Raw genomic sequence first — 12,098 nt, 5'->3', positions numbered from 1 at the left:
GCGTGCAACTCTTGATCTTGGTGTCAGGAGTTTGAGCCCCACCGCTTGGCATAGAGATTACATAAATAAATAAATAAACTTGGGGCTCCTGGGTGGCTCGGTCGGTTAAGCCTCTGACTTTGGCTCAGGTCATGATCCTGGGGTCCTGGGATCGAGCCCCGAAGTGGGCTCCCTGCTCAGGAGGGAGCCTGCTTCTTCCTCTCCCTCTGCCCTACCCAACCCTGCCCCCCACCCCCGCATGCTCTCTCAAATAAATAAATATACTTAAAAGAAAAAAAAAGGGATCAATGGGGCTCACATAGGTTTCCCATCTAGAGGTTCACATATGAGCAATGCCCAAGGAGCAATGGTTAATGTCCACTTCTTTTATGATATCAAGGTGTTTTTTATTTCCATACAAATTTGCTTGGAAATCTGACGAGCCAATGTGGCTTTACAGTCAGTGCCCTGCTTACCCGACAAGCTGGGTGGCACCACAATTCTGGGGCCCCATGGTCTTCATTTTCTACCTTGAGTGGCTGCCAGGCCCAGGGGCCCGAGTGCATGTGCAATAACCAAGCATCCTTGAAGAGCTAGAAGAGAAGGACCAACACCAGGACTCAGGTGAGGTGCGCTACACAACACATACACATAGTGGGAATCCCAAAGCTGTGCTGTCTGGTCTAGAGAATGTGCAGGCTCTTGAGAAAGAACAGCAACATTTGTGGTCACTCATTCACTCATGCCCTCATTCATTCACACACTACCACTGGCCCAGAACATGCGATTGTGCTTGTAACTCATTAATCAATTGTAAGTGGTTTTGAATTTTGCCTGTGGTTGTGTGTGTGTGTGTGTGCGCGCGCTGAGTGTGTTGGTGGGGGAGAGGGTAGATAATACATATCCGCAACTTTCTGAATCTGCATTCTTAAATAAATTCCATGTAAACTCTGGCAGTTAGCAGCCTGTTTTTCTGTCCCACCCTTCCTTGAAAAAAATGATAGCAGCAAACCTTATAGCCTAAAGAGGAAGTGGGAGCAGGAAGAATATAGATACAGATATGAATATTTAAGAGACAAATGTCTCTGATTTAAAGCACCTCTCACCCCACAGGAAAAAAAAGAAAAGAAAAGAAAAGAAAAAGAGCAGAGTTTGGCCAGAAAATACCATGGCTATATACCCAAAGTGAAAAAGGTACTCTCTCAATAAAAAGGACGTCATGCTCACAAGGTGAGACGGGGAGCAAGTTTTGAACCCTTAGCAGCATGTGCCTTGTAATGCCACACCAGCAATACTCACAGCATTGGGACCGCCACACCCTCCAAGGATTAAGATAGTTGCATCATCTATGACAATCTGGGGAGAGGAAGACATTTAAAATAAACCTACAAAGACACAGGCATCTGATCTCCTATGCGTCAGTGGTAATATGAAAATAGCCTACCCAGAACCCAAATTAGAGTATTCCAGTCACCATAAACTCTCCATTCTCCCAAAACCATGTCAATTCCAATCCTTGTGAACAAATTACTGATGATTCACCTGAATGGATATATTCCTTGTTGATCAAACATTAACGTGAGCGTACATAAAGTGCAGGGTTCTCTTGAGAAATCAAACAGCAAAGTAAATGTTTTGGGGAGAGGCATAATATAAAGGCACTAAAAATAAATACAACCCATTAGAAGTTGAAAAATAAATACCAGCAAAAAAGAACGACAAAGTCTCTTTGGCTTATGCATGTTGGCAGCTTACCTGACTCCCTCCTCCCTTTCCCATCCTAACTGGAAGATGCTACAGTGTTTGCTGAATAGTTATTTTAATTCCTGAGCACCTGAGATTGGCCACCTCGAGGATGAGGACTGGGGCCGGAGATGTTCGGCTTGGACCACGCCCACTGCTCGAGGTCAAGGACCCAGACATCGTTGCTCCTATAAGATAAGGACATAAGGTTGAAGGAGTTGGGAGCTCCCAGGGACCACAGAGATGATATAAATGAAGTTACATTTATATTTTATTTATTTTTTAAGTTATTATTTTTAAGTAGGCTCCATGCCCAACATGGGGATTGAACTCATGACCCTGAGATCAAGAGTTGCACGCTCTACCGACTAAGCCAGCCAGGTGCCCCTGGAAGTTACATTTATAAAGATGCCCAGCAAAGTGCCATGGTCATAGCATCTTTTTTTTTTTTTTTACTATTATAAAAGCTTATTTAACAAAAAAGTTCAATATGAAAATGCACACGACCTGATTTTTATATTGTAGTAAAACAGGTACTATGGAGGGGACATGTGGAAGCAGCTGATTTCTTCTGATGAACACACCCATTGTTTACACTCGCTCCAAGGCTTCTAACATGATGACACCATGTCCTCGTATTACCACCATTCCAATATTGTTCTGTTGCCCGCTAGTTGCCATCTCCACACATTCATCTATCACAAGATTCATAAACGGATCGAACCTCCACAATATTCCTTGGACATGTCTGCCACCATTTAATTTCAATGACAATTTCTTGTCCATAAATGTTTTCAACTCGGGAGGGTGAGCTTTGCTCATGGTGTCTACTCGGCAAGCTGAAAGATGCCTCCAAACGGAATTTGTGGCGTCCCTCATGCTCTGGTCATAGCATCTTAAACTATATTTTTCTTCCCCTCCTTTCCCTGGAACCCATCTCAAGACCTTCAAACCTTTGCTCTTCCCACTGACCCATAAAGCCTCTTTTGAGTCATGTCTGCAGCCACATACTAGTACCTGAAGTAAGAGTGAACCAGTGATAGCAGGAAATAGCTACTGGTCAAGATATAGCCATTCAAAAGCAAAAACCACAAGGAAGAGAAAAAACTGATGTAAAAGGTAGCTCTATCACTGTCCAGGAGATAAAGATTTATCGATTCTGGCTACAAAAAGTAATTTCACCATGGCTAATGAGATCTGCAGTTTTATCAAGGACAAACTGGCATCTCCAACCCTCAAGGGACCAGTATGGCAAGGACAGACTACTGGAAGGCAGTCTCTATTTTACCATCACCTCGCTAAGGTCATTTACTCATACAGAGGAACACAGGAATAAGAACTCTAATACTATAAAGTCTACCCTAAACTTTCTCATCCGGGGGGCAGCTCAGTCTCTCCACAACTGTTTTGAAATGGGAAGATGGGGAATACCTTGTCTAACAGAGAAGATAGTTGGGTCTGGAATGCTTTTACTGTTGACAGCTCATCAGCTTCCCTCTCATGACCATTAATGCAGCTACCATCAACTCAGATAAAGAGTGATTCCGATGGATTGCTCTGGCCCTTGACTCTGGCCTGAGCTGGCCAGTTGTGGCCAGAGATGGTAAGGACAGTAGGTAGGGAGCACAGCCTCACAGAAGTGCATCGGACCTGACAGTTTTCTCCCTCCTACCCACTCCCCCAACCCATCTAATTTGGAGAATGAATCACTTACAACCTGTCCTGTCAATCTACCTCTCTTCTATAAAGCCCAAGAGGGCACAGGCTGGGACACAAAGGAGAGAGCAAGTAAAAGCACTCTGTGCTTCTTAGAAGATGGCCTTCTGTAGGCACAGGTAGAAACAAACAAGGTGGAGGCTATGTAAGAATTTGATCCCACCGAATGAACCACATACCAAATAAAAAGATTCTACACAGCTCTGATTTTATGGAGGAAGTTTTCCAACCTATTGCTCTGTGATTAGGGGATCAAAAACCAGAATGCTAGGAAGCAAGAACGGGTTGGATCAATTAGAACCATGCTGAGGAATACTGACCTGACTAGTTCACTCTTCTGACCCGTTATTCCCAGGAGTATTTGCCTTCAGGTTGATAGGCAGCAAACCAAATATACTTACATTTGCCGGGATCCTAAGGAGCCACCGAAGACAATCATTTTATCATCTATCACACAGGAGGAATGGCCAGCCATTGGAGGTGGCCCATGGGTTGTCACAATGCAGTTCCACCTAATACAAAAAGAGAGGAGGGAGCCAGCAAGTCAGCACCACCTGTATCTGGTCTTGTGTGTTTAAGGCGGAAACAGCCAAGTAGGTATCCTTTAAAATGACAATCCTATCACCTTCAGCGGAGATACTGTTAGGATAATAAATGGAAGATGGCACAAGGTATTATGCCTTTCCTACAAACCTGCTAAAGCTATGCTCACTTTCAAGTTCTCAGCGTGTACCGCTTAGAGGTGGAGTACAGAGATGACCAGAGACGCCATCATGGCTCCTTGTCTGCTTCAGCCTAATGTGCTAAAGAAGCACCGCCTTCCACTTCTTTCTACGGTCCTGATCAGCCGCAGCTGCCAAGAGCCCTGTACTAAGTAGTCCATTACAAGGAAAAAGGAAAAAGAGTGTCAGGGATCAGTCTTCGAGACATAGCAGGGAACAATGAATCATCTGGATCCACAGCATGCCTGAGGGATGAGCAGCCAAAACTGAAGAGCCCCTATTCTCCAAATGGCATATTTATTTTTCTAGGAAGAGTTATAAATCTCTTCCACTTTTTCTCTTTGGAACAGAGGTTCTTAGCTTTATTTTTTTTTTAATTCTTTTTTTCTTCTTCTTTTTTTACCTTTTAAAAAAACTTTTTTAAATGTAAGCTCTACACCCAACATGGGGCTTGAACTCACAACCTGGAGATCAAGAGTCACATGCTCCACCGACTGAGCCAGCCAGGTGCCCCTTAGCTTTAGGTTTTAAGGGGGTCCTGTAAACTCTTTGAAACTGTCAGCAAATCTGTGCATATGTAAATCTGTTTCCTGGAAAAGAGTCCAGAGCTTTTACCAAATTCTCAGAGATTCCTGGACACAAAAAAGTTAAGTCATCCATTCATTTGAAATCTTTTATTAGATTTCAAGGATTGAAAGGATCTTATCTTTGTGGCTTACCAGTTTTTAGAAGGTGAGTAAGTGTGTATTTCATCAAAGAATCTCTCTGGTTGGTGTAGGGGATACGGGCTTGGCCGCGTCCAGCCACCAAACAGCACCAGCAGGTCCTTGTACACGACCAGAGTTGCTCCAGCTTTAGGGGAAGGATAGGACCCTAGGAAAGGTCAATAACATCATGGTTAGGATTCAGGGTCTCACAAGCCATAGTTAGGTTGTCTACAGATCAGCTTTCCCTGAAAGAATCACAAAAGGGGAACCAATACTATAAAACATAAGGGAAAGGGGGAGAACAAAACTGGTTTGAAGTCTGACAGAAAACCATCACCAATTTATACAACTTTTTTTTAATATAATTGATACACAATGTTATATTAGTTTCAGGTGTACAACATAGTGAATCCACAAGTTTATACATTATGCTAAGTTCACCACAAGTGTAGCGACCATCTGTTGCCATACATCACTATTATCATATCACTGACTCATACATCGTTTATAATTAAAAGAGAGAAACCTGAGTTAGGGGAAAGTTACTTATTTTGCTTACCTGAAATTAGGGATGAGAGTACCTATCTCATAAGGCTGTTTTGAGTAATACATCTGAGGGGCACCTGGGTGGCTCAGTTGGTTAAGAGCCTGCCTTTGGCAGGGTCCTGGGAGTCAAGCCTCACGTTGGGCTCCCTGCTCAGTGGGGAACCTGCTTCATCCTCTTCTCCCCTGCTCGTGCTCGCTCTCACTCTCTCTCTCCCTCTCTCTCAAATAAATAAATAAATAATCTTAGGGGCGCCTGGGTGGCTCAGTTGTTATGCGTCTGCCTTCGGCTCGGGTCGTGATCCCAGGGTCCTGGGATCGAGCCCCGCATCGGGCTCCCTGCTCCGCGGGAAGCCTGCTTCTCCCTCTCCCACTCCCCCTGCTTGTGTTCCCTCTCTCGCTGTGTCTCTGTCAAATAAATAAAATCTTTAAAAAATAAATAAATAAATAATCTTAAAAAAATAAAAAATACACCTGAAGCACATACACAGTGCCGGGCACATAGCAGGTGTTCAGTAAATGCTGACTCTCTTGCCCATCCCTTTAATCAGCTTACGAGAACCCACACAGGAAAAGAATGTAAGGAATCTGGCGAGGACACATACAGGCTAGTACCTGGGTGCAGCGTAAAAACAGCCGCTGTCAGCGAACCTGGGTAAAACAGGTGGCAGCCTGGAGTTCTCCTTTGTGCTGAGTCACATGTTAGCATGGTGACCTCCAGGCCTCTAGCTGTGGGCCTCACTAGTACAAATGGGGGCAGAATTTCAGGCTCAATATGAAGGCATTCCAACGGAGCTGCAGGCCTGGTACCAGCAGTGTCTATTAAGGCCCTCCAGGCTGGACTTCTGAGCTATGTTGACCAAATCTTGAAACAACAGAAATCTGGCTTATGCTAGAAAACCTTAGGGATAACAAATGTCACATAGAAGCAGGATTTCTCAGAGCCTTTTCTGTCTTTTAAATAACAACTGCTATTTCTCCCAATCTCTTACTCTACATGCCACATTCAGTTTGCTAAAGATAAAGAAACTTGTCTCAATACCCAGGTGTCAGTAAATACTGTAATATTCAAGAAAAAAAATTTTTGTTACCACTGCAGGATCCATTAAAAAAAAAAATCTTAAGCAGAAAGAATCCCAACAGTATATTAAGCTAATAGCAGCTGAGGTGCTCCCATTCAGGTAGAGAGCTGGGCCCCTCCCCTTCAGCAAGGGGTTTTGGGAACATGGTTTGAAAACCCCTCTTAGACTGCTTTAATGGTGTTGATAACAAAGTCTCAAGGCTGGAAAAGTGAGCAAGTGGCTGTCTTCCTTGGGCTCCAACTTAACAGGAACTTCCATGATCTACTGGGAAGGTACCAATCCTCAGACAGTGGAGTGAGCATCTAAGAGTACTATGTGGCATCAGCTATTTTGAGCACTTTCCTAACAGAACAGACATCAATCCAAACAGGATCTGACCACAGAAATGAGTTTTCTCTAGGAATGATTCTCCTGTCAATTAGCAGCACTGACTGAGGGAATACTGGCTGAGGTACTCCACGAGCTTGCTCCTGCTACCCTCATACCCTACTGGAATCATGACTAAGGGGGCTGTTGTCCTTCACAGAGTCTTGTGATCTCTACTTAAAACTTCTGCCTTCCCATGGGACACCTGGGTGGCTCAGTCGGTTAAGCATCTGCCTTTGGCTCAGGTCATGATCCCAGGGTCCTGGAATTGAGTCCCACATCGGGCTCCTAGTTCAGCAGGAAGCCTGCTTCTCCCTCTGCCTGCCGGTCCCGCTGCTTATGCTCTCTCTCTCTCCATAAATAAAACAACAACAACAACAAACAAACAAACAAACAAAAACTTGCCTTCCCAGGAGGAAGCTTCCTAGAAAACTTAACTAATATAGTGGTCTAGTTAAAATGCTAGTATTACCCCAAAATGATTTAATTTGTGAAATACCAAACAATGCTTCAAGGTTCTTACCCTTACTTTGGAACTCATAAATACTATGAAAAAGTTGGAAAAAAGCAAATAAAACACATAACAGATTCAGCAGAGTAGTTACTTAAAAACTTTCCAGACTAAAATTTGGTTTGGAATTTGAAATACTGGAAATCCTGGCTTTTAAAATCAAGTGTACAAAATGAAACAGCACTATTTGCAATGATGTGGATGGAGCTAGAGTGTATTATGCTGAGCAAAATCAGTCAGAGAAAGACAAATGCCATATTTTACTCATATGTGGAATTTTAGAAACAAAACGAACAGCCGGGGGGGGGATAAACCAAGAAACAGACTCTGAACTACAGAGAACAAACTGATGGTCACCAAGGGGAGGTGGGGGGGGGATGGGTGAAATAAGTGATGGGGATTAAGGAGGGCACTTGTGATAAGCACTGGGTGGTGTACGGAAGTACCGAATCACTATATTGTACACCTGAAACTAATATCACACTGTATGTTAACTAACTGGAATTTAAATAAAAACTTAAAAAAATAAAATGAAGCAACAGACCAAGGGTCCCCAAAACAGAAAAACATGGAATCAGAAGCGCCTTGCTGGCTCAGTTGGAGGAGCATGCGACTCTTGACCTTGGGATTGTTGAGTTCAAGCCCCATGTCGGGCCTAGCACTTACTTTAAAAAATAAACTGATTAAATTTTTTAAAAATCATGGAAATGATCAAACAGAATTCTTAATTTTTTTTTTTTTTTTTTAAGTTTTTTTTTTTTTATTTATTTTTTGACAGAGACAGAGACAGCGAGAGAGGGAACACAAGCAGGGGGAGTGGGAGGAGGGAAGCGGGCTTCCCGCCAAGCAGGGAGCCTGATGCGGGGCTCGATCCCAGGACCCTGGGACAGTGACCTGAGCCGAAGGCAGACGCTTAACGACTGAGCCACCCAGGCGCCCCCAGAATTCTTAATTGGCCATTTGTATCAAATCTATTGTCAAAAAATTTTAAGTGCAGGGCACCTGGGTGGCTCAGTTGGTTAAGTGTCCGGTTCTTGATTTTGGCACAGGTCAAGATCTCAGGGTGGTTGAGTTCAGCCCCATGTCCAGCTCTGACCTGAGTGTGGTGCCTGCTTCAGATTCTCTCTCCTTCTCCCTCTGCCCGCCCTTCCCCCCACACTCACTAGCTCACACACTCTCTCCCTCAAATAAATAAATCTCAAAAATAAATTTTAGGGTGCCTGGGTGGCTCAGTCGTTAAGCGTCTGCCTTCAGCTCAGGTCATGATCCCAGGGTCCTGGGATTGAGCCCCGCATCGGGCTCCCTGCTCAGTGGGGAGCCTGCTTCTCCCTCTCCCACTCCCCCTGCTTGTGTTCCCTCTCTCACTGTTCTGTCTCTGTCAAATAAATAAATAAAATCTTTAAAATAAATAAATGAATAAATAAATAAATTTTAAGTGCATATGCTTTCAATCAGTAATTCCATTTCTAAGATAGCTGGAAAAATGAAAAAAGAGATAAATACAAGGATGCTCATTTGAAGTGTTAAAGTAGACCAAGGAATATTTATATAAAAAAATACTATGTGGCAATTAAAAATTATGGGGCTCTTTATTTGTCTTAGAACAATCAATGTCCATGCTTTATTAGGTGAAAACTAAAAGCAGCAACTGACCATGTGCCTATGTTTAGGGGTTATGGGGAAGGTGGTAGGAAAGGATGGGTGACTTGATTTTTTTTTTTCCCCATAAAGATTTTATTTATTTACTTACTTACTTTAGAGAGAGAGCGTGGGAGACATGCATGAGTGGGGGTGGGGGTGGTGGGGGGTGGAGATGAGAAGCAGCCAGAAGGGAGAAGGAGGGGCAAAGAATCTCAAGCAGACACTGTGCTGAGCACAGAGTCTGACATGGGGCTCAATCTCATGACCCTGAGATCATGACCTGGGCTGAAACCAAGAGTTGGATGCTCAATTGAGCCACCGAGGCACCCCGGGTGACTTGGTTTTTAAGAGAAATTGCAATTACTACTATTAACTACTGCTACTACTAATGATAATGACTAATATTTATATTTATTATATGCTAGGCACCACCTAAGTATTTTGCATGCAAAAGCTAATTTAATCCTTCCCTTTAAAAAAAAACAAAACACCTTTTAGTTTTATTCCCATTTTACAGGTGAAGAATACTGAGGCACAGCTCATTTAAATAACCTAAGGTCATAGACTAATAAATGGTGGAGTTAGAATTCTAATCTTACTTAATCTGGATTTAAAACTCATTCTCGGGGCGCCTGAGTGGCTCAGTCGTTAAGCGTCTGCCTTCGGCTCAGGTCATGATCCCAGGGTCCTGGGATCGAGCCCCGCATCGGGCTCCCTGCTCTGAGGGAAGCCTGCTACTCCCCCTGCTTGTGTTCCCTCTCTCGCTGTCTCTCTCTCTGTCAAATAAATAAAATCTTACAAAAATAAAAAAATAAAACTCATTCTCTTAGCCATTATATTAAACTGCTCTTCATGCATATACATACATTCTTTCTAAGTAGTTGCCACAAGCAAGTCAGATAAACTTTAAAAGGTGGGAGTGTTTCAAAGCTGAAAAAATACTTTCCTAAGAATTAATTAGGTAAGCCACAGAGAAAGAGTACACAAGAGAGGTAAATAAACTGAACAGAAAGCTATTCTTAGCACCTCTTTTTCCCCACAAGACTCTGGGTCACAACCTACCGCTGTTACAGGACCCTTTACTTGTTCTCTGAACTCTCCAATGAAGGGTAAACTGGGGCCAGTGACAATGACATATCAATCCTTAAGGTAATGACTTTCCAAAGTGACTTCTTGGGGCGCCTGAGTGGCTCAGTCAGTTAAGTGTCTGCCTTCAGCTCAGGTCATGATCCCAGAGTCCCAGGATCAAGCCCCGCTTTGGGCTCCCTGCTCAGTGGGGAATCTGCTTCTCCCTCTGACCCTCCCCCATCTCATGCTCTCTCAAGTAAATAAAATCTTTAAAAAAAAAAAAAAAGTGACTTCTCAAATATCTTGACCTTTTAGAAAGCCAAAATCCTTCCCTCTACTTCCTATCCCAAGGAGTGGGAGAACTCCCTCATCCAGCATTTCCAAGGCCTATTTCATGTCACAAATATATATTTTAATTTCAGCATCTTAAATATTTTGACAACTAAGTAGGGTCATACTTAAAGTTAACTATGTTCCTCCACCTAAATTTGTAAGGAAGGTGGGAAAAAATTACCACACAAGAACAAATGAAGCGGGGGGGGGGGGGGGAGGAAGGAGGGCACAGAATTCAACATACAGCCCCTATATAGTTAGTTCAGGTAGGAGAAGTCAAAAATACTAACGTATCAGATTTTCTATGACCCAATTATGCATATAATGTTTGTATTTGTTGCAAATTGGATACTTTTAAATTCTTGTTACTTTAAGAATCAATAGTGAAGCCTCTGTAAAAAGTTCCTAATTTGATCATTTCTAAGAATCTACGTATTTCTTTCTTTTTTTAATTTAATTTTATTTATTTGAGAGAGCAAGAGCAGGAGGGGGAGGGGAGAAGAGGGAGGAGGAGGAGTAGAAACAGACTCCCCGCTGAGCAGGGAGCCCCACCCTAGGGCTCCATCCCAGGACCTTGAGATCAGGACCTGAGCTGAAGGCAGACACTTAACCAACTGAGCCACCCAGGCACCCTCCTATTTTGAATTTGTTTAAAGCAGAGGGTCTTTAACTCCCCTCCCAATGATCTTAATTCAAGGTTCACAAATCAAATGAATTAAATTTATCGTGAGGTCAGAGACTGCAGGGGTCAATGAACTTTGGCAATTTCTGTAAGTTGAAGAGTAAACGGTCTTTTTAGCCAAGTGGAGTTCTAGAAAGCAAACAAGTCTGTACTAGAATTTTGAAAAAACAAGAAAACTCATATTCAAATTACATACCTTTATCTATGTTTTAAAGTTCCAAGAAAAGCAAGCAATTTCAAGAGTACTTAAAACTTTCTAAAAAACCCAAAACAAACAAAAAAACCTCAAAACATGACCACACCATTAGATAAGGCAAATAACTTTTATATGAACTAGCCCTAGACAAAATGTGGGGTCCAAAACTTTGAAGAATTGTACATACGTACATCCAATTCATCCCATACAGTAGCTAGAATGATACCATATTTGTTTAATAATTTTTTATTAACACACACCTGCGTACCATGCTAGAGACTGATTTATTGGAAATCTGGTACATTATAAAGTACTTTGACAACAGCAGACCCTCCACAGTTAAGAGGCCCATCATCATCATCATGGTGACGTATGATGAAATAAACCCCCTTCCCTCAAAAAAATTCATATATGAAGGATTTATACTCATTAGGACATCTCTTGGCCTACCTTCAAAATAATGTGCCTACTAAGCCTCTAGACAGAGTCTAAATATCACTGTATCACAAAAGTTGAGGAAGAAAGGGTGTCGATCCCATGCAGGCTCTTGTCAAGCACCACAGGACCGAACGTGCCCATATCAAACCATGTTACTCGGGCCTGTTCCCCCAGAGCCAATAGTAGGCCTCACAGGGTTCATTCCCCAAACATAATCACACAGCAGATAGGATCAGTGGAGCAAATCTCTGAACAAGGCACAAACCAAAAAGGCAGCTGTGGGAAACTGGATAATCAGACAGGCACCCTCTACACAGAACTAACATTCCCTAAAATTGCTAATTAGTTCAGATGCTTCCCAAGGTTCCTAT

At 42.8% G+C, this 12,098-nt stretch overlaps 1 protein-coding gene and 1 pseudogene across 1 annotated transcript in view; both read right to left on the bottom strand.

The window, feature by feature from the left end:
* Positions 1-12,098, bottom strand: part of FBXO42 (F-box protein 42) — a 104,540-nt gene that overhangs the window by 3,500 nt on the left and 88,942 nt on the right. Inside the window, exons 5-9 of the mRNA XM_036067019.2 lie at positions 4,880-5,033; positions 3,840-3,950; positions 1,814-1,910; positions 1,279-1,335; positions 456-572 (exon numbers count right to left, since the gene is read on the bottom strand). Of these exons, the coding sequence (XP_035922912.1) occupies positions 456-572; positions 1,279-1,335; positions 1,814-1,910; positions 3,840-3,950; positions 4,880-5,033 (536 nt within the window). The remainder of the gene's footprint in view (positions 1-455; positions 573-1,278; positions 1,336-1,813; positions 1,911-3,839; positions 3,951-4,879; positions 5,034-12,098) is intronic.
* Positions 1,923-3,827, bottom strand: LOC118519508 (small nuclear ribonucleoprotein G pseudogene; annotated as a pseudogene).

This window comes from Halichoerus grypus, chromosome 5 (genome assembly GCF_964656455.1).
Source record: "Halichoerus grypus chromosome 5, mHalGry1.hap1.1, whole genome shotgun sequence".
Taxonomy (NCBI): Eukaryota; Metazoa; Chordata; class Mammalia; order Carnivora; family Phocidae; genus Halichoerus; species Halichoerus grypus.
This window is presented reverse-complemented; position numbering and strand designations above follow the sequence as displayed.